Source organism: Dendrobates tinctorius, unplaced genomic scaffold (assembly GCF_039654945.1).
Source record: "Dendrobates tinctorius isolate UK_male_01 unplaced genomic scaffold, ASM3965494v1 ptg000147l, whole genome shotgun sequence".
Lineage (NCBI taxonomy): Eukaryota > Metazoa > Chordata > Amphibia > Anura > Dendrobatidae > Dendrobates > Dendrobates tinctorius.
In genome coordinates this window covers 17,097,501-17,121,262 of record NW_027361814.1, presented here as the reverse complement: position 1 = coordinate 17,121,262, position 23,762 = coordinate 17,097,501, and the positions used below count along the sequence as shown (strand labels likewise).

The window sequence follows — 23,762 nt, the reverse complement described above, 5'->3', positions numbered from 1 at the left end:
GCCACTCTAGGCGGCCGATGCCCCGACACCTGCAGAGTCTCATACCGTCCGTTGGGCAGCACTCGAATGGCATCAGACAGCCGCAGCCAAGTTTTTCTTCTGTGCCACTCCCTCTGTGAGGTGAGGTGTCGGCAGGCCTCTCCACCATCCTGTCAGGGTCCAATATATGGAAGCGTCGATTTCCAGGCACATACTGCTTCCTTTTGGGGTACGTTGGAGGGGGTCCCAGTCCATTCAACACGACTGCAAACACCCGGACCTCTCCTCTGCGCTGAAGCAACACCGCCATACTGCACAGTACCTGGTATCGCCCCGGATCCTCTGCTGGCCACACAGATCCGCCACAGCGCTTCCCATTTGTATTCCACAGGTAGGTCATTTGTAATCCACAGGTAATTGTAATCCAAACAGAGTAGTCCAAGTCCTTTTCCATTCTTTGAGGCAGGTCTGCCGCAGAAGATGGGGTATTAGCGGCGGCGATCCTGCCGACTACGCCAAATGTAGTGTCGGTGGTGGGGTGCCGAGCTGGGGGGGGTGGTCCTACTTTTATACCGCGCAGAGATGACAACAGAGACACGATGGAGGCAGATTCTGGGTGCAACAGGTCCAAGTTTATTTCTTCACTTGCCGTCCGACTGACGGCACACCTCGCGGCCCTCCGTTTCCAGAGCCGCTTCTCACACCGTACACTGGAGACGTGTCTGCACACACCGTCCCCTCCTTTACTGTCGACGCTCCTGACAGTTCCGTCACTGTGGCCGCCTTAGGCCCATTAACCAACAGCGCTTCTACTGCTCAGTCGTCGTGTCACATACGGTGTCTTACACCCAGTACCTCGTCTCAACTGCGGTCCTTTCCTGTCAGGACCACCCCCCTGACGTCCTCTCTCCTCAGTCCCCCTGGTCTGGATTCTCCTCAGAGTGCACAGACTGTCGTAGTCCTCCTGTCACTTGAGCTCCCCCTGGGGACTGGAACTTTCTGGAACCCTCCCTCAGTATTTATAACTCCCCCGGTTCCTTGAAACTGTCACTCTAACTGTCACCACGCCCCCCATGACCAACGGTTTCTAAAGCCCTAAGCTGCTGTAAAGTCCTTTGCTCACACTCCACCCTGCCATCTAATGGTCATCCCAAGGTACTGCACATCCACTACACTTTCCTAGTTTCCCCACTGTAATCACTGACTCCTACCTACACTGTGCAAACCTATCTTTCTTCTCTCTGACTAGTCCGTCCGTCCGTCAGGTCACCTTCCCTACAAAGTCTTCTCACAAATCACCAAAGCTCTGCTGACTCAATGACCTTGTGGGGACAATTTGCGGAAGTCCATTTTCTGTCCCCTGTGACTATGCTCCAGTTCACAAAGCAAGGTTCATAAAGACATGATTTTTGGTATTTTCATGTGGAAGAACATGACCGGCAGCAACACCTGAGCAATAAACTAAGCCAGAGAATGTGAGCCTGGCCCTCTCTTCTAACATCAGTGTTTGACCTCACAAATGCTCTCTGGATGAATGTGCAAAAATTCCAACAGACATCTCCAAAAGTTTCTCCTTGAGAAAGCGCCTGGTTAGAGCGCAAAACGCGCGTCGGGGGTCGCCCTACAGTCTGGGGTACCTGTGCACCATTCGGTAAGCTTGTCCCTTTTGCAATTTGGCGTCCTATATGACGCAACCTGCGCATTTTATGGATATGGCTTGCCGCCCTTGCCATTACTGCCTTACTTCACACTGGCTTGCTAGCTCTTAGGGAATTTTTCTAAACCTACTATGGCCTTATTGAGAACCAATATGGGCATTCATGTTAGCCATTGCTGATGTTTGTGCATGTTATATACCAGCTTGGCTTGGGTTATTGGTGCATTTGGTTCATTTTATCTCCCCTTCCCTGTTTTTCCTGATTATGGTGTCAATCTGTCATTGCAATTTTGCTATTTATATATATTGTCTGTGCTTGGAATAACAATAAAGATTGTAATAATTTTTTACATTTTTTCTGGATCCAATTACTCCTCTTTTTTCTCCTTGCCTCATATGCTTATGGAGTGGAACCATTTACTATTATGGCGGTTCATTTCCATGGGATACCGCCTTTTTTCTTGTCTAAAGTATTGGGCCTTTGCTTGTATCTAATCTCCAAAAGTTTGTAGAACGTCTTCCCAGAAGAGTGTAAGCTGTTAAAACTACAAAGGGGCCAACTCTATAAAAGTTCCTGAAGGTGTAGTGTGGAGGAAGGCACAATATTTTTGCCCACACAGTGTAAAGACAACTTTACAAGAACATACATCTACAACATGGTAAAAATGGTCCCTTATACCTTGATGAGAGTGAAAACATCAGGAGAGGATGGTGCTTGCCAGTTATAGGATCTCTTTCTGCGCTTGCTGTGTAGAAAGCTTACACGTTGCCTCCAACATATCGGATCATCTTCATTTACACGATATGGGTATCCAAATTGATGTCTTCTCGCAATAAATCTGTAGACCTAGATGGAAGATGCAGGAAAAAAACAATGACCATGTATTTTTCAGTCAAGGACTTTTCCAGACATGCATAGGTCTGATCCCAAAAGCCGTAATAGAATACATGACTATGTAAAAATTATTACAAGTGATCACATCAATTCCTACACCTAGTAGGAGACAATCTAATTTCCCTATGCCAGATTTGAACATTCAAACACAATTCACTAAAAAAAGGACTAAAGATCAACTAAAAACATCACTGAAAAAGAGAAAAAGCAGCCATACTTGCAATACCATGTCCAGACATAAATGCACAACAGCATGCCGCAGGTCCCCCATGATAAAGACGGATGCAGAACAATGCAAAATACTAGAATCATAGACTCTCAGACAAATGTCTGTCCAGCCGCTGTCTGAAGACTTCCATTGAAGGAAAAATCACCACCTCTCGTGGCAGCCTGTACCACTCATTGATCACCCTCACAATCAAAAACTTTTTTCTAATATCTACTCTGTGTCTCCTCCCATTCAGTTTCATCCCATTGCTTCTAGTCTTCCTTGTACAAATGAGAATAATGATCCCTCTACACTGTGACATCACTTGAGATATTTGTAGACAGCCATTAAGTCTCTTCTTAGCCTTCTTTTTGCAAGCTAAATATTCCCAGATCCTTCAACCATTCCTCATAGGACATACCTTGGAGTCCGCTCACCATCCTGGTAGCAAAGTGTGATTTTTTTTTGTGTGTTTTGTGAGTCTCCCCACTATTTGAACTGACAACTTTAACACTATAAGCAGGCACTGAGCCACAATACTAAAATAACTGTAAGAGAATGGTCAGTTATAATATACTGAGCCGCAATGATGAATCAGGCAGCCATCTTGTGAAAGTTAGGAAAAGATTCAACTTTTATAATAGAACTAATAAAATGTACTTTGAAGTGGAGGATGTGAAATGAGCCATGTCTGCTATCAACCCTGGCAGGCAAGCATGAAGGAAAATTGGATCAATAGGGGAATAGGGTTAATAAATATATGGTCAATGTGTGTATACGTGATAGTGTTGGTAGAAGAACAAACTCACTAACATGTCAAATGCATGAATTTATGGATCAAGCCTGGAAGCAGGGATAAGATTAAGGACATTAGCTATAGATACCAATGACTTTTATGGGATTAGTGTTGTTTGGGGAAACGTTAATTAATGTCTTCATATTATGTCATTATATTCTTTGTTCTAAAATACCGATTTCTGTAGAATTATCATGTAAACACCCTCTGCGGCAAAATGCAGCTTTTCTCTGTATTATGTATAAAAAGCCCCTGTCACTGTTGCTCGGGGTCAGTTCACCGCCATTATGCCACTGTGCCACACCATGGCCAGGGCTGGAGCCTTTTCATCGCCAGACTTCTCAGCGTATCTCTGCCTGTCTGAATTCCTGTTTTGTGCCTGCATGCTTCAACTCTACTGACTATCTGTACCTGTTCTGCCGTTTATCTCCTAATAAACTTCGACCTCAGCTTGATAACAGGATTGTCTACATCTTTTTCTGACTCTTCCAGGTCTCAGTAAGACTTTTTCTTACAAGTGGTGATTGCCAGCCAGGAGGAGCGGCTCCGGAGAGCCGCCTCCGGAAGAACCATTAGAAGAATTTGTAGATGAGGGCTTGGAGGTTGGAAGAGTGAAGAAAAAACAAAAAAAATGCGCGTGGCCATGCGTTAAACCGATCAAAGGAAGCCAGCCTGAAGGAGAACCTCGTGATCGCTCCGAATCTGCCTGCCCTGATTTTTTTTATAAGAAAACTACAGAAGAAAAAAAGACTATAAAACAATATATGTGCAATCAAGAAGAAGAAGTTATCTACAAGGACATGAGAATTTGTTGTGCTGGGTAGCAAGAAGCTTTAAAAGGGTGAGAGCAAGCGTAACGAGTGAGGCTGTAATCACGGCTGCACCTCTTTTGATATTTTTTGTCGACCCAGTCGACCCAGTCGACCTGCAGCAGGTCTTCCATCCGAGAGAGGTGTGAGTATCTAACTCTGATTAAATTGCATTTGTTGATACTAGAACAGAGAACAATTCGTCCTTGTAGGCCACTGTAAATATGGAGTGGCTACGGAAGCAGGCAGAGAAATATGCTGGCACACCCCAGCTGGAGGGGGTTAATGTGGAAACCACGTGGTTAAATTGTATGCATTGGTTTACCAAAGAAAACAGGGAATTAGATAGAAAAAATTCGCTAGGGAAGACTAATAGCCGAGTAGCGGCCTTGTGTAAGACAGTCATAACTTTTGATCAGGCTCTTGATAGGCAGCCTACATGACAATATTTTAACATGATCACTCGGGGAGAGCCAGCGTATAGGGAGAGATTAGAAAAGCTGAATGAGATGCTGGAGCTAGCAGGGAAGCACAGAGAGGAGGGGTGAGCTGCAGCAGCTGAGAGCAGTTATCTCACAGATGGACACTGCAGCTTCGAGACACAGTGCTGATGTAAATACAGTTGTAGACTGGAGAAGAGAGATAGGAGAATGAGTGAAGTAGTACATAACAAGATATAGTGTCCCAACAGCTCCAACTTATGCAGACACAGTTGAGGAAAGATATATTGTCCCGACAGCTTCAGCACATGCAGACCCTAGGTTAAGTTTGATACTGATTCTATCCCGAGAACAGCCCCAGCCAAATGTCCCTGGTCCATCTTAAATTTGTTAAAAATTTGCCTAATTGGGAGGAAAGTAAGGGAGTGTTTCGTAATGTTCTTGGTTTTGAGTCATGGCTAGATAAATTTCAAATTAAATCTAAGGAGGATGCTTCCCGTTATTTCATGTCTTTTGTGCCTCCTGAGTTAACCAAAGTTAGGACGATGCAATCCGAGGTGAAGGGTGATAAGTCCAATGTTTTTACGTACCATTCACCTTGGGGTGTATCTGCTGATTCAGGGAGGCCAGGAATTCTGAGGGGGGTACAGCCAGCTGCTGAGAATGGGCAGGTCCCGTTTGGCAGATCCCCACGGGATCCCATGAGAGGTCCTCCCCTGTGTTACTTTTGTGGACACCTGGGACACGTTAAATGCTTTTGTCCCAATCTTGTGCCAGGGACTGAACCACGAGAACCCCGGGTGCCATTTAACCCCCAAAGGCCCCATGAGTTCTCTAGACCACCCTTTGGAGTTAGACCTCCGTATCCAGCAGTGAATGACTCTAGGCAGTATCAGCAGGATAATGGTCTCCAAATGGTTAACCCAGTCTCTCAGGAGCCTTCTGCTCCTGCTCCTTCCCCAATAGCTCCCACTCATCCACACCTGGAGGTCCAGGATATTCAGGGAGGGGTTCCTATGCTCCCCTGATTAAGGAGCTATGGGAACATGAGGACTGGACCCTGACTGAGGATCTCTTTGGAGCGGGGGTGGCAGCTGTTGGACGAAAGCCGTGTCCAGATGAGGATGATGGATTTTTCGGGCTTCCCACCGCAGGTAACACTCATTGATGGGTTGCTCCCCCTGTTCCTCTTGCCCTCCTTGCCCCCCCTTTCCCTGGGCAAGGACAGAAGACCTTATGTCAAAGGGAAAATAGAGGGGCTGCCGTGGGAAGACATTCTCATTGATACAGGAGCCTCAGTTTCAGTAGCAAGACACAAATTGCAGTCACCCCCTGGACTACCTGAGACTACCACTTTGGTAGGATTTGAGGGCTCCTGTATTCAAGCAGTAAAAAGTTGTCCAGTAAACCTGAGATTTCAGGACACAGGAGGATCAAAGCAAAGGGGTCTTTGATGCGCTTTTTGGGTGAACTCACAGTTACGGTCCACTATTTTGGGTACTGATGTTTTGGGAGCAATGGGAATTGTTGTTGATTTATGTAACAAAGTCTTGTGGCGGAATAAAGAAGCCACTATCTGTTCTGTAATTGTACCTTCCTAGTTCAGTCTCTTTTTGCTCTGTCTCAGAATATTTCAGAGTGCTGATATAGTGGGAGAAGTCTAGTGACTTCAGGGTTAATTTTGCTATCAGAAGTGTTGGACATTATTTTGTAGGGTTTTTTGGAGGTTGCAGATAGTGTCTTCCCTTTCCTTTCCTGTCTAGTAAGTTTGGGCCCCATCATTTGCTCAGCCTATTTTCCTGCCTGTGTTTGTGCCTTCATCTTGTTTCACCGTCAATACAGGTGTGGGGGCTATCTATTCCTTTGGGGTCTGCTCTGGGGCAGTTAGTTTTCCCTTTTCTTGCTTTGTAGGCTTATGTAGTCCTCCGGCCATGACGAGGCATCTAGGTTCATCGTAGGCACGCTCCACGGCTACTGCTAGTTGTGTGGTAAGATCAGGGATCTGCAATCTGCATAGTTACCAACCACTCTGGTTTTCTGCAGCTTAGCTTGTTTTGCTTTTTTCTCCTCGGTGACCCATTCATAACAGAATCATCAGCCATACCGCAGATTCTAGGGTACACAAAAGCAGGAAAGAATTGTAAAAAAAAAAAAAAAAGGGTCAGAATTTTTTTTTTATATATGCATATTTTTTCTCTTTTTCTCTGGGGCCGTAGGAGGATTTTTTTTTAAAATGGAGATTAAGCAATTGTCTGATCGTGTGGAGCAGCTCACTGCTGAAGTGCGGGGAATTTCCACCTATCTCGCTCATTCACCTGCTGCTGAACCAAGGATCCCTACTCCTGATGTGTTTTTTTGGGGAGCGGTCTAAATTTTTGAATTTTAAGAATAATTGTAAATTATTTATTGCCTTGATGCCTAATTCATCGGGGAGCTAAATTGTCATCTCTTTGCTGCGTGGTGATCCCCAGGATTGGGAGTTTTCTTTGACACCTGAAGATCCTATTCTGACTAATGTGGATGCATTTTTTCAAGCCTTGGGGTTGTTGTATGATGAACCTAATGCTATTGATCAAGCTGAGAAAGCCCTATTGGCATTGAACCAGGGTCAGGATTCTGCAGAGTTATACTGTCAAAAATTCCAAAAGTGGACGGTCCTTACTACCTGGAATGATGGTGCCTTGGCAGCTCTCTTTCGGAAGGGTTTGTCAGAAACCGTAAAAGATACTATGGTGGAATTTCCTGTTCCCTCTGGTCTTGACGATTCTATGTCATTAGCCTTTCAAATTGATCGGCGTTTACGTGAACACAAAACTACACAAGAGGAATTGCCACCTTTTGGACAAATGTCTGAACCTATGCAATGTGATAGAGTTTTGTCTAGGGCGCAACGTCAGGAGTTTAGAAGGCGTAGTAAGCTGTGTTTTTTCTGTGGAGACGTCTCTCATATTATTTCTGTCTGCCCAAAACGAGAGAAACGTTTTGCACACACATTTGCTGTGGGCAGTATACAACCTAAGTTTCTTTTGGCAATTACACTGATCTGCTCCTTAGGCCTCTTTCACACTTCAGTTTTTTTGCATCAGTTCAAATCCGCCAAAAAGTCAGATAAGCGGATCCGTTCTCAACTGATGTGAACGGATGGCACAGGATCCGTTTTCAGACGGATCCTGAAAATGAGGAAATAAAGGAACTGCTGGCCGGGAAGGGGGAGAGAGAGAGAGAGAGAGAGAGAGACCGGCACCCAGAAAGAAATTCGGGTTAAATGAGTGTCTGGAGGATCCGCCAGAGAAAAAAACGTTGCAAGCTCCGTTTTGAAATCTTTGAGGATGGTGACGGACAGCAAGTTTTGTCGGATCCTCAAAAAAAACGGATGCAACGGACAGCAATCCGTCACAATCCGCCATTAATGCAAGTCAATGGGGAAAAAAAACGGATCCTCAAAACAAAATTGAGGATCCGTTTTTTTCAAAACCTGGCGGATTGTGACTGATTGTAAAAAACTGAAGTGTAAAAGAGGCCTTATCCACATTTTCCATGAAGGCTTTTGTGGATTCAGGAGCAGCGTTGAATCTGATGGATTTGAACTTTGCTAAACGTGGTTTTTCCATGACGCCTCTGCGGACGCCTATTCCTTTGAGGGGTATTGATGCTACTCCTTTGGCGGAGAATAAACCTCAGTTTTGGACCCAGGTGACAATGCGGGTTGTCCCAGACCACCAAGAAAATTGTAAATTTTTGGTGCTGCATAATTTGCATGATACTATTGTTCTGGGGTTCCCTTGGTTGCAAACTCATAATCCAGTTTTGGATTGGAAATCTGTCTCTGTGGTGAGTTGGGGTTGTCAGTGTGTTCTTAGGGACGCTCCTGTTTTCTCCACCTCTCCTCAGTCTCATGATATTCTTGATTATCTAGCCGATTTTTCTGATGTATTTAGTGAGAGTAAGTCTGCGTCTTTGCCTCCTCATAGGAGTTATGACTGTGCAATTGAGTTGATGCCTGGGTGTAAATTTCCCAAGGGTCAGGTTTTCAACTTATCAGTACCCGAACATGATGCTATGCGATCCTATATTAAGGAGTCATTGGAGAAGGGTCATATTAAACCATCCTCGTCACCTTTAGGTGCTGTTTTTTTTTTTGTGGCCAAGAAAGATGGTTCATTAAGACCGTGTATTGATTATCGTTCCCTTAACAAGATGATGATTAAATATCAGTACCCGTTACCTCTGATGTCTGATTTTTTCTCCAGAGTTAAGAGTGCCTGCTGGTTTACTAAGCTTGACCTCAGAGGGGCGTATAATCTTATTCGTATCAAGCACGGGGATGAATGGAAGACGGCGTTTAATACTCCGGAGGGACATTTTGAGTACCTGGTGATGCCTTTTGGGCTCACTAATGCCCCTTCTGTCTTCCAGTCCTTTATGAATGATATTTTCTGTGACTTTGTGGATAACTTTTTGATCATCTATCTGGATGATATTTTGATCTTTTCTAGTGATTGGGATTCTCATGTGGAACACGTCCGGACTGTGTTCCGGATTTTGAGAGAGAATTCCCTGTTTGTTAAGGGATCGAAATGCCTCTTTGGTGTACAGAGGATTTCATTTTTGGGATTTATCTTATCTCCATCGACTATTGAAATGGACCCGGCCAAGGTACAGGCCATTTATGATTGGGTTCAGCCTACTTCTTTGAAGGCCCTACAGAAGTTTTTAGGTTTTGCTAATTTCTATCGTAAATTTATAGGTAATTTTTCTGGTATTGACAAACCACTGACTGATCTGACCAAGAAGGGCGCTGATGTGCTGAATTGGTCTCCTGAGGCTATCTCAGCATTTCAGGAGCTTAAGCAGAGATTTACTTCAGCTCCAGTTTTACGGCAACCTGATGTCTCACTTCCATTTCAGGTGGAGGTAGATGCTTCTGAGATTGGTGCAGGAGCTGTTTTGTCCCAAAAAGACTCTGTGACTTCTAAGATGAATCCCTGTGCCTTCTTTTCTCGAAAGTTCTCCCCATCTGAACGTAACTATGACGTGGGGAATCGGGAATTGTTGGCCATGAAGTGGGCATTTGAGGAGTGGAGACATTGGTTGGAGAGAGCTAGACATCTAGTTGTGGTCCTCACTGACCACAAGAATTTGATTTATCTGGAGTCGGCCAAACGCTTGAATCCTAGACAGGCTAGATGGGCCTTATTTTTCACGCGTTTTAATTTTGTGGTCTCTTTTCTTCCGGGCACTAAGAATGTTAAGGCAGACGCCCTTTCTAGGAGTTTCTTTGCCGATTCTCTTAGTGTGACCGCGCCTACTACGATCCTAGGTGAGGGGTAGTTCTTTCTGCCATGTCTGAAATTCATTGCTCCGCATTGGCTCGTCATCCAGGTATTTTTGGTACCAGAGATTTGGTGAGTCGGTCCTTTTGGTGGCCTGCCTTATCTCGTGACGTCAGGAATTTTGTACAGTCCTGTGGGACTTGTTCTCGGTCTAAACCCTGTTATCGTTCTAGTGGGTTGCTGATGCCCTTGCCGCTGCCCAAGAGGCCATGGACCCATATCTTAATGGATTTTATTTCTGATCTTCCTGACCTTGGAGTCTTATTTGAGATGTTTTATATCTGCTGATCAGGATGATTTGGTCTCATTTTTGCCCTTGGCCAAATTCGCACTGAACAATAGAGCTAGTTCTGCCACTTTGATGTCACCCTTTTTCCGTAACTTTGGGTTTCATCTCAATTCTCTTCAGGGCAAGTGGAGTCTTCGTCCTGCCCAGGTGTGGACAATGTGGTTAAGAGAATGCAGCAGATATGGGACCAAGTGGTGGATAAGTTGTCACTCTCTCAGGAAAAGGCCCAGCGATTTTCCAACCGGCATAGGACCATTGGTCCCCTGTTTAAAGTGGGTGATATGGTTTGGTTGTCGTCTAAGAATATTCCTATGAAGGTTGCATCTCCTAAATTTAAGCCAAAATTTATTGGTCCTTATAAGATTTTGGAAATTCTTAATCCTGTTTCGTTTCGATTGGCTCTTCCAGTTACGTTCAAGATCCATAACGTATTTCACAAATCTCTGTTGAAGAGGTTTGTTGAGCCAGTGGTTCCTATGGCAGCACCTCCTGACCCTGTGTTGGTTGAAGGCAATGTGGAATATGAGGTAGAGAAAATATTGGATTCTCGCTTGATTAGATGGAGACTCCAGTATTTGGTCAAATGTAAGGGTTATGGTCAGGAAGATAATTCTTGGGTCTCTGCCTCCGATATTCATTCCAATAGATTGGTTCGTGCTTTTCACCGGGCCCATCCTGATCGGCCTGGTGGCGTGGATGAGGGTTTGGTGACCCCTCCTCAAGGGGGGGTACTGTTGTGAGTTCATTCTCTGGTTCACCAGTTGTGAGTTCCCCTTCTGGACTCCCTCTGGTGGTAACGGGAGGTGGTGCGGCTGGTTTGATCGGTGGAGATCTGCCATCTGAGAATGAGGATGACGATTGGATCTCAGGATTCTCAGATTGGATTTAAGACAGCCGACGCCCTATTCAGTTGCTGGTGATTCCTTCTGGCTTGTCAGCTCTTGGTTTTCAGCTCTGTTGCAGTCATCTAAAGCTAAGTTTTTCTGCTAATGTTCACACTTGATTTTGTTCGCCTATTCAGTTTTTTGTGTGGCCTGCCAGCCCCGGCTGGGGGCTGAGCTGAATTTCCACTCTTATTTATCAGTATTTTGCCAATTGGCTTTTTGTCCCTTACTAGTTCGGTCTCTTTTTGCTCTGTCTCAGAATATTTCAGAGTGCTGATATAGTGGGAGAAGTCTAGTGACTTCAGGGTTAATTTTGCTATCAGAATTGTTGGACATTATTTTTGTAGGGTTTTTTGCAGGTTGCAGATAGTGTCTTCCCTTTCCTTTCCTGTCTAGTTAAATTGGGCCCCATCATTTGCTTAGCCTATTTTCCTGCCTGTGTTTGTGCCTTCATCTTGTTTCACCGTCAATACATGTGTGGTGGCTATCAATTCCTTTGGGGTCTGCTCTGGGGAAGTTAGTTTTCCCTTTTCTTGCTTTAGGCTTATGTAGTCCTCCGGCCATGACGAGGCATCTAGGTTCATCGTAGGCACGCTCCACGGCTACTGCTAGTTGTGTGGTAAGATCAGGGATCTGCAATCTGCATAGTTACCAACCACTCTGGTTTTCTGTGGCTTAGCTTGTTTTGCTTTTTTCTCGTCGGTGACCCATTCATAACATACACTCCCTCAGCAGCTCACCTTGTTGCATCTGTCCCTGAAGTTATGTCACAGCTGAGGAGTGATTGTAAAGTGTTTTCTTGTTTGGACATTGCAAATGGCTTTTTCTCAGTACCTCTAACACCTGAATCTGCCCTCCACTTCGCATTCACTTTTGAGAATACTTGTTCACGCGGTTGCCCATGGGATTTCACAGTTCTCCTGTGTATTTCCATCAGGTATTGGCTCAAGTGTTAGAACCCCTTGGCTACGGAGACAAAGTCCTACAGTATGTGGATGATTTATTGATTCAAACTGTCGATGAATGTGAACATAAAGAGATCCTTGAAAATGTTTGTCAGGCTTTACAAAATGCAGGACTCAAAATGAGTCTAGACAAAGTACAATTGATGAAATCAGAGGTTAAATTTCTGGATGTGTCTGTCTCAGCAGAAGGAAAGAAACCCATGCATGATAGGGTTAACGCTATTCAAGCTGTCCCCATACCAACTAATATTACTGAGCTCAGAAAATGTTTGGGTCTTATCAATTTTTCCAGAGAATTTATTGAAGATTTTGCTCATCTGGCTAAACCACTGTATGATTTACTAAAAAATGTCAATGATGATTTTGCCCCTGTCAATATAGAGGGAACCACCTTACAGGCTTTTGAGGGATTGAAACGCACCCTTACGGCAGCTACTGCATTGGTTAACCCTGATCCTTCCCAGCCCTTTTACATTCAGACTCACACCGGTGATATCTCTATTTCTTTTATGCTTCTACAAAAATGTCCCAAAGAAAGCCCAGAAGTGTCTAGTCAGTTGTATGCCCTAGAGGTTATTACTCTAGGTTGCTCATCCCCATGGAAAAAGGATTCACTCTGTGCATGAAGCACCTACTGGGCGTGCACTGGACTATGAAACAAGTGAGACATATATTGGGGTTTGCTCCTTTAATTTTACAAACCCCGCATGTCACTTTAAAAACTTTGTTGAAAGGAAAAGCTTCAGGTATTAATTCACAGAGAATGGCCCAATGAATCATTGATTTTGAGACTAGAGACTTACAAGTCGAAGTGGGTGAGAAATATCACTTAGCCCAGATGATGCAGTATGCAGGAAAAAGTCACGATTGTCAAATTGAACAGGTTAATGTCACTCCCTCCCCCTTCCGAGCAGACTTCCAGGAGGGAGTCACTTGTGCCTATATCGACGGAGCTCGATATTGGCATGAGGGGCACTACGTCACAGGCTTCGCAGTGTGGCTTCCAGCTAAGCCGCTGCTGCTGCAGTATAAACTCCCCGGTCACTTTTCTGCTCAGAGAGCTGAATTGGAAGCAGCTCTACAGGTCATTCTTGTGTGTATGGAGCCAATGAGTATCTTCAGTGACAGTGCATATGTTGTTTCCTCCCTCACCCTGTATCTCAATGTATGGGCCCTAAGGTGGATGGTTGACTCACAGAATAAGCCTTTGCAACATGCAGACATTCTCAAACAAATTGAGCAGCGGGGCAAAGAATTCCTGAATTTATGGTCCTTCTGTAAAATTAAAGGGCACCAGAGACTCATTCCTGACCCCCACATCCTTGGCAATGCATATGTAGACCACGCAGCCAAGGAAGCTGCACTTACGGGTGATGACAAATATCCCCAAGAAGTCATCGCAGCAGTCACTAAAAAACACTCAGAGCCCCCCTTGTTTTTTCTCTTCAAGATCTTGTAAAGGCACAGGAGAAGGATGGAGACTCATCCCTGTTCAATTCCCTTGAGTCCCTGCCCATTGAGGGGGAGTGTCTCTACTTCAAAAGGGTTAATGACAGGCTAGTGCCTTACATCCCAACTACAATGATTAAGCCTTTGCTCAAACTTAACCATTCAGTTTTTGCTCATCCAGGACCATCTTCACAGAATACAAGTAATGGAGGGTCCCTGGCAGTCCATCCAAATTGATTTCATTGGTCCCTTCGCTACAAAGGTGTTAAAATTGTTCATATCAATCAGTGTAGACTTGTTAATTATCTTACTGAGATTTCTGGTAAGGACTGATACTCCACTTTTTTTCTATTTTCTTCAGGTCAGCCGAAGATTCATATTCGACTCCTGGGACCATGTACCTATTGGATGATCAGGAGAAGATTTTTCACACTATACAGTGGGAATCCAGAAGCCAAAGAATGAGAAGAAAAAATACCAATAAACTTAATTATTGTGCAACTTATTTTTTTTGGGACTAATATTTGAATTATTTTTTTATTATGTGTTTGTGCTATTTCTAGGGACTTTTGCCCTTAAACACACGTGCATAAAGAGCTGAATTGCCTCAATATTCTTATTTTCAATAATTCACCCATGAATATTACAGCACTATATGTTGTACTCTGGATAGAGTACAAGAGGGGGACTTGTAAGAGAATGGTCAGCTATAATATACTGAGCCGCCATGATGAATCAGGCAGCCATCTTGTGAAAGTTAGGAAAAGATTCAACTTTTATAATAGAACTAATAAAATGTACTTTGAAATGGAGGATGTGAAATGAGATCATGTCTGCTATCAACCCTGGCAGGCGAGCATGAAGGAAAACTGGATCAATAGGGGAATAGGGTTAACAAATATATGGTCAATGTGTGTATACATGATAGTGTTGGTAGAAGAACAAACTCATTAAAATGGCAAATGCATTAATTTATGGATCAAACCTGGAAGCAGGGATAAGATTAAGGACAGTAGCTATAGATACCAATGACTTTTATGGGTTTAGTGTTGTTTGGGGAAACGTTAATTAATGTCTTCATATTATGTCATTATATTCTTTGTTCTAAAATACAGGTTTCTGTAGAATTATGTAAATGCCCTCTGCGGCAAAATGCAGCTTTTCTCTGTTTGTATTATGTATAAAAAGCCCCTGTCACTGTTGCTCGGGGCCAGTCCACCGCCATTATGCCACTGTGCCACACCATGGCCAGGGCTGGAGCCTTTTCATCGCCAGACTTCTCAGCGAATCTCTGCCCACTGACTATCTGTACCTGTTCTGCCGTGTATCTCCTAATAAACTTCGACCTCAGCTTGATAAGAGGATTGTCTACATCTTTTTCCGGCTCTTCCAGCTCTCAGTAAGACTTTTTCTTACAATAACAACCACTTACTAACACACATAACATCTGTGGGGTGGCTGCCTAGTATTCAAAATGCAAACAGGATTGCATAGGGTGTCATTCACACCATTATGTGAGATGCACCTCTGTCCATATAACTGCCTATTATCAACGCCCCCTACTATTACATCAGGCAGACTGTCATTACCATATGTGCATCCAGAGGCCAGACACCCCAAAATTACCCAGCCACTATTGGAGGAACCCGGTCTGCACCCTGCATAAAAAAGTGCAAAAAATATGTATATAATGCAGGGGTATTGATTGATATTGCTCAATTTCATAGGTTACCAAAATAGTAAAAATGTAATTTATTTCATGGCCAAACAAATGCAGGTTGTCTTCTCCAACACTCTATGTGGAGCATCTTTGTAAGATGTGGATGACAGAGACTATCAGTAAAGTCTAGTTCTTCTGCTGAAAGACAAAGCAGAAAGATTGACTCAAGCCACATGTACATGTACTTTGTGATTTTTTTAATTTCAGTATTTGTAAACCAAAATTAGGAGTGGAACTATGAAAGGAAAAGTATAATAGAAACACGTCACCACTTCTGAATTTTTTAACCAACCCCTGGTTTTGCTTTACAAATACTGAGGTTAAAAAATTCACCAAATACTCAAAATGTGCACGTGGCCTTAGGTTCTATGTATCCTTTCACATCGTCTTTATTAATTTCTTAATAAAATTAATTACCAGTTATGACGAAAAATATTCAGAATTGAGAGTCCTCAGTGGTTGACACCTTTTAATAGCTAACTGAAAAGATGGTAACACATTGCAAGCTTTCGAGACTACTCAGGTCTCTTCATCAGGCATTGACTAATACAAAATCTGAAGAGTCACATATTTATGTACAGCACAGCAGAGAAAAAATGCAATAGATAAGACAAGTGACATGAAGCAGAACTATCATTATGGAAGAGGGAAAAGCATAAATATTGGACCAGTTCATAGATAAGGAGTCTGGATGTTTTATTGTCCTCTGATTGGGGTCTCCTAATGTGTTGTGATGCCCCCACAAGGTCGTAGGAGCAAATTCCTTAATTGATGTAAAAAGACATAAAATCCATGTGACACGTTCATTCCAGCATTGAGAGTGTCAAAGGTCATCATGAGCTTGTACTCACAGACTCCTCTCTCTCTCTGAGATGTAAAGTTACTTTTCAATACCAGTAATTTCATATCCATGGTGTTGTGATCAGTTATGGCGAATTGTTCAAAGTAGGGATATTGATCAATGATGGTCCTAGGTCCAACCCATGGACAGTGAATGCTTTTTGTAAAAAAACATCAACATGATGCATAAATGTATGAGCAAAACTCACCGTATCCTCAGAGATATCTGCTTCAGGTCTAAGTAACAGAACGCCCTTATCCACCGATCTCACCGAACACAAAGATCCGGGATCGGCACTTAATCGTAAAGTAACATCAGACCCTGGCAAAGCTTCCTTCTTAGAAAAGTCCAAAGTAACCTGGAATAGAGAGAGAATAGCACTGGTTTCAGATAGTAGCTAGTCATAAACCACCACACTTCGGTCAAAGGGCCAATAAAGAAGGATCCAGACATCAGTTTTAAATGATCATAGACCTTTTGTCAACTACTATAACCATGATACGCCTGATTCCCATTTGAGAAATACCTAAAACTTGTGAGGAATCTTTTGGAACAGTTGAACTCCGAAAAACACCTGAAAAATCGCTCAAAAAAACACTTAAAGTACACTTGCAATTTAATTTTATTATCGATTTGCTGATCATATGTTTAGTTTTTTTAATGTTTTCCTTCCACTTCAGGTTTAAAAAACACTTGGTGGGAGAAAAGAATGTGCATGCCACTTGTTTGAAGCAGCTCCTCAGCAAAAGCACTTAAAAACTTTTTTACAAAAAAAAAGACCAGGAAATGCAAAATTCTGCCAAAACTCCACAAAGAAGGAACGTTTTGTGAAGTAGTTTCCACCAGCTAACTTGCTGCTGTTGAACGCATTAAAAAACCCCTCTATGTGCACATTGCCTAAATGTCTGAGCTGTGTGTCTGATCTCTTGGAATGGAGTCTATGAAGAGGACAGGGATCCCCACACCCACCCGGTGAGGTGGCAGCTGGACCTCGTGTCCTGGTAGGGAACAAATGGAGAAGCAGCCGTTCGTGCCCGTATCTCTCTCGATTCTGGATGTTGGAATGGTGTGGTGTTATAAACCTTCTCGTCACAAATAGCGATGGGTACCAGACGTTAAAATAATTGCAAGTGTCGTATCCCTCAAAATGCCATCTCCATGTGATGCTAGATGTACAGGGTGGGCCATGTATATGGATACACCTAAATAAAATGGGAATGGTTGGTGATATCGACTTCCTGTTTGTGGCACATTAGTATATGGGAGGGGGAAAACTTTTCAAGATGGGTGGTGACCATGATGGCCATTTTGAAGTCGGCCATTTTGATCAAACTTTATTTTTTTCCAATGGGAAGAGGGTCACGTGACACATCAAACTTATTGAGAATTTCACAAGAAAAACAATGATGTGCTTGGTTTTAATGTAACTTTGTTCTTTCATGAGTTATTCAAATGTTTCTCTTGTTTACAGCCATTGACGTCACAAAGGTTAACACGTGAGGAGCGGATAGAAATTGTGTTGATATCTGGTGAACGCAGTACCCGGGCCTTGCAGCAGATTTCAATGCAAGACACCCTACACAAGAAAACTGTCACCATTCTCATTTTATTTAGGTGTATCCATAAAAATGGCCCACCCAAAAAAGTGTGCTTCATCACTGAACATAATGTTCTGTGTAAACTGAGGGTCCTGTTCCAATTTTTGTTTTGCCCATTCTGCAAATTCAGTGTGCTGCTCTGGGTCATCCTCGTTGAGATGCTGCCGCAGCTGGATTTTGTGAGGGTGCCATTTGTGAGTAGCTAATATCCACCGAATATATGTTCGACTGATGCCAGATTGGCGCGCTGAATTTGCAGAATGGGAAAAACAAAAATTGGAACAGGACCCTTAGTTTACACAGAACATTATGTTCAGTGATGAGGCAAACTTTTTTGGGTGGGCTATTTATATGGATACATCTAAATAAAATGGGAATGGTGACAGTTTTCTGTCGTAGGGTGACTTGCATTGAAATCTGCTGCAATGACCTGGGTACTACGTTCACCAGACATCAACACAATTTCTATCCGCTCCTCACATGTTAACCTCTGTGACATGTCAATGGCTGTAAACAAAGAGAAACTTGTAAATTACTCATGAAAGAATAAAGTTACGCTAAAACCAAGCACACCATTGTTTTTCTTGTGAAATTCTCAATATGTTTGATATGTCACATGACCCTCTTCCCTTTGGAAAAAATAAAGTTTGATCCAAAATTGCAGATTTCAAAATGTCTGACTTCAAATTGGCCACCATGGTCACCACCCATCTTGAAATGTTTTCCCCCTCCCATATACTAATGTGCCACAAACAAGAAGTTGATATCAACAACCATTTCCATTTTATTTAGGTGTATCTATATACATGGCCCACCCTGTATACTGTGTTCCATGCAAATACTGTGATTTCTGTGTAAAGTGTATGTTGTAACATATTGTGAGACTTGCTGACAGGCAATCTTGTTGACATGACTCAGCTCTGCTTGGTAAGTAGAGATTTCTGAAAAGAGCTGGAACAAGCTTCCCCTGGTAAGTCAGCCAATGACTGCAGCTAAAAAGAATCATATGGAAGAGGAAGAGGAGTCAGCAGAGGAAAGCAGACTGCAACGAGGAGATGTTGATCTCCTTCTGATTGCTGGGTCTAGAAGAAACCAATAGAAAAAAGGGGAACAAACAGCCTTCAGATTGGAAGAATTCCTGTTGCGCCTCCAGGAGGTAAAAAAACCCTCAGAGAAAAAGCACAACTGAGCTCAGCCCTAAGTAAGGAATAATGAGTGAGGGTTACTAGAGGGTCAGCCTGTGAACAAGTGAATTGTATTGATTAGACAAGTATCCCACAGAGATCTGAATGTAAAGGTGAACCTTCAACTGCGAATGTACTTGACCACCAATTACATACGGTTTGTATATAGTCATTTACCCCATTATCATTAACAAAAAGACTGTTCTTTTCAAGTTAACTGCTTTGTCATGATTGGGAATTAGCTACACAAACAACCACCACCACCATCATACTCTACTTAAAGAGGCAGCTACTGTGTAAATCATCATTTGCCACATTACTAGAGTTGAGCGATACCGTCCGATACTTCAAAGTATCGGATCGGAATGGATCGGCCGATCTTAAAAAAAAGTATCGGTATCGCCGATTCCGATACGGGAAGTCCCATTCAAGTCTATGGGACTTCCGGTATCGGAATAAGAAAAATCCTGTTTTTCCCTTGTACAGCCTCTCTGGGGTCTGTACGGGCCTTTCGGGGGGCTGTGCCGGCCTGCCAGGGGGTCTGTGCAGGCTCCGGTGGTCTGTGCCGGCCTGCCGGGGGGCTGTGCCGGCCTGCCAGGGGGGCTGTGCAGGCTCCGGTGGGCTGTGCCGGCCTGCCGGGGGGCTGTGCCGGCCTGCCGGGGGGCTGTGCACCCTGTGGGGGTCTGTACCGGCCTGCCGGGGGGCTGTGCCGGCCTGCCGGTGGTCTGTGCACCATGTGGGGGTCTGTACCGGCCTGCCGGGGGGCTGTGCCGGCCTGCCGGGGGGCTGTGCTGATGTCCGGGGGTCTGTGCAAGCATCGTCCGATGGGACTACAAGTCCCATCTGGCGATGCCTGCTACCATGACAGTGATTGACACATTAGCCAATGATGGGACAGTAGTAGTCCCATCATCCGGCTAATGTGTTAAATGTTTAAAAAAAAAAAAAAATACTACATACATACTACATGCATGCTACATACATACTACATGCTACATACATACTACATACATACTACATACATACCACATATATACTACATACATACTACATACATAACACATATATACTACATACATACTACATACATAACACATATATACTACATACATACTACATACATACTACATACATACTACATATATACTACATGCATGCTACATACATACTACATGCTACATACATACTACATATATACTACATACATACTACATACATACTACATGCATGCTACATACATACTACATGCTACATACATACTACATATATACTACATGCATGCTACATACATACTACATGCTACATACATACTACATATATACTACATACATACTATATACATACTACATGCATGCTACATACATACTACATGCTACATACATACTACATATATACTACATGCATGCTACATACATACTACATGCTACATACATACTACATATATACTACATACATACTACATACATACTACATACATACTACATACATACTACATGCTACATACATACTACATATATACTACATGCATGCTACATACATACTACATGCTACATACATACTACATATATACTACATACATACTACATACATACTACATGCATGCTACATACATACTACATGCTACATACATACTACATATATACTACATGCATGCTACATACATACTACATACATGCTACATATATACTACATGCATGCTACATACATACTGCATGCTACATGCATGCTACATACATACTACATACATACTACATGCTACGTACATACCACATATATACTACATACATACTACATACAATACATTCATACAATACATACATAGACATACAGTACATATAACATAGAGTAACATACTTACCAATACTTGTCACATTGTTCCCCGAAGCCATTGTCTTTTACGGAATAAATATTAACATAACAAACCACAAAAATACTCACCCACGATCCGAAGCAGTCCACGAGTGTGTCCCACGACGATCTTGGGTAGAGAACTGCAGCATCAGCTGTTGCTGCCGTTCTCTACGGGCTGCAGGAATCCAATGACGGAAGGTAGGTATCCTTCCGCACTGTATTCCTCCGCCACTTAAAAAAAAAAAGTCCCTAGTCTCACTTTATGCCATTTCCCACACAGCAATGGCATAAAGTGAGACTAGGGACTTTTTTTTTTTTTAAGTGGCGGAGGAATACAGTGCGGAAGGATACCTACCTTCCGTCATTGGATTCCTGCAGCCCGTAGAGAACGGCAGCAACAGCTGATGCTGCAGTTCTCTACCCAAGATCGTCGTGGGACACACTCGTGGACTGCTTCGGATCGTGGGTGAGTATTTTTGTGGTTTGTTATGTTAATATTTATTCCGTAAAAGACAATGGCTTCGGGGAACAATGTGACAAGTATTGGTAAGTATGTTACTCTATGTTATATGTACTGTATGTCTATGTATGTATTGTATGAATGTATTGTATGTAGTATGTATGTAGTATATATGTGGTATGTATGTAGCATGTAGTATGTATGTAGTATGTATGTAGCATGCATGTAGCATGCAGTATGTATGTAGCATGCATGTAGTATATATGTAGTATGTATGTAGCATGTAGTATGTATGTAGCATGCATGTAGTATATATGTAGTATGTATGTAGCATGCATGTAGTATGTATGTAGCATGCATGTAGTATGTATGTAGTATGTATGCAGTATATATGTAGTATGTATGTAGCATGTAGTATGTATGTAGCATGCATGTAGTATATATGTAGTATGTATGTAGCATGTAGTATGTATGTAGTATGTATGTAGTATGTATGTAGTATATATGTAGTATGTATGTAGCATGTAGTATGTATGTAGCATGCATGTAGTATATATGTAGTATGTATGTAGCATGTAGTATGTATGTAGCATGCATGTAGTATATATGTAGTATGTATGTAGCATGTAGTATGTATGTAGCATGCATGTAGTATGTATGTAGTATGTATGTAGCATGTAGTATGTATGTAGCATGCATGTAGTATGTATGTAGTATTTTTTTTTTTTTTTTAACATTTAACACATTAGCCGGATGATGGGACTACTACTGTCCCATCATTGGCTAATGTGTCAATCACTGTCATGGTAGCAGGCATCGCCAGATGGGACTTGTAGTCCCATCGGACGATGCTTGCACAGACCCCCGGACATCAGCACAGCCCCCCGGCAGGCCGGCACAGCCCCCCGGCAGGCCGGTACAGACCCCCACAGGGTGCACAGACCACCGGCAGGCCGGCACAGCCCCCCGGCAGGCCGGTACAGACCCCCACAGGGTGCACAGACCACCGGCAGGCCGGCACAGCCCCCCGGCAGGCCGGTACAGACCCCGGGCAGTCCACACAGCCCCCCGGCAGGCCGGCACAGCCCCTCGGCAGGCCGGCAGAGACCCCCGGAAGGCCCGAAATGACGGCGCATCATGATGCGCACACACCGCGCATCATGATGACGTCAGGCTGTCAATCAACTTTGAACTTCGGATTCCGATGCCGACTTCCGATATTGAAAAAATATCGGAAGTCGGTATCGGAATTCCGATACAGCAAGTATCGGCCGATACCCGATACTTGCGGTATCGGAATGCTCAACACTACACATTACCCTTTCTGATGTGCGCAGATTTGGTATTCATTATCAGATTATCAGCCCTGTGTTCAGAGGCTCAAACCCAACTGTCCGATACGCACTTGGTGTTGTGACAAACCATTTCACACTGTTACATTTCTTAATATAGATTTTTATTGCGGGAACATTGTGTGTATGTACGTGTGTAATTGGAGAGGTGGAAGAGGCTCGTTGTAACTGAAAGTTTGGCCACCGTCAAGCAGATTGTAGACTGACAGGAGCACAAAGCCCCCTTCTGCCCTATTCCACATGAGGTTATCACACAAGGGTATCTTTGGTTGACTTGGTGAAGCATTCTAGCAAATTAACTTAAGAAAATCTTTGTTACTACAAAGATGCATCTATTTACCTTGTTATTGAAGCACTTGCCCACAGGAAACTTTTCAGTGTCTGCTGCTATTCTGCGATCGCTGAGTATTGCGTAAGCAAAAATTTTGGCTAATGGGGAGATCTCCATAGTGACATTGAGTGGGAGTATGATGGTGCCCATCATCACTGAAAGTAGAGAACAGAGCAAGTTTATAATAGTTTGCAGTTGTGTCACCTGTCACATATTAGGTCAGTTTCTTACATCCGTGAAACACAGACCATGCTGCATTGCAGAAGGTGGCCTGACCTCCAGGTCTCCTGATATGAGCCGACTGTCTCATAATCAATCTGGCCGTCAGAAAAGTTATTATGATACGTATGATCACGGTTCGTGTTTTTTGGACATGTAAAACCAGCTCAGGCTGGTTTCACATTTGCGTTTTTTTCGCGGTAATTTAGCGCTAAATAGCGCATGCGTTTTTTTCCCTATACTTTGCATGGGATGCGCTTATGTGCGCATACACATGCGTTTGTACGCGTTTTACCGCGCATGCGTTTTTTTGCGGTATGCGCTCGGGCGCACAAAATGCAACTTGTTGCATTTTTTGTGCGTCCGATTTGCCTCAAAAAAACGCATGCGCGCGCAATGCATTTTTTTACAGCAAGACACCCAATATAAGTCTATGGGTGCGCATATGTGCGCATTGGCATGCTTATGTATGCGTTTTTTTGCACATGCATTTTTTTTGTTA

At 43.3% G+C, this 23,762-nt stretch overlaps 1 protein-coding gene across 2 annotated transcripts in view; it reads right to left on the bottom strand.

Moving 5' to 3' along the window:
- Positions 1-23,762, bottom strand: part of LOC141049756 (alpha-2-macroglobulin-like protein 1) — a 163,808-nt gene that overhangs the window by 73,991 nt on the left and 66,055 nt on the right. For both annotated transcript variants that reach the window (XM_073546484.1, XM_073546483.1), the window contains exons 14-16: positions 23,051-23,196; positions 16,474-16,623; positions 2,316-2,483 (exon numbers count right to left, since the gene is read on the bottom strand). In XM_073546484.1, coding sequence (XP_073402585.1) covers positions 2,316-2,483; positions 16,474-16,623; positions 23,051-23,196 — 464 coding nt within the window. The remainder of the gene's footprint in view (positions 1-2,315; positions 2,484-16,473; positions 16,624-23,050; positions 23,197-23,762) is intronic.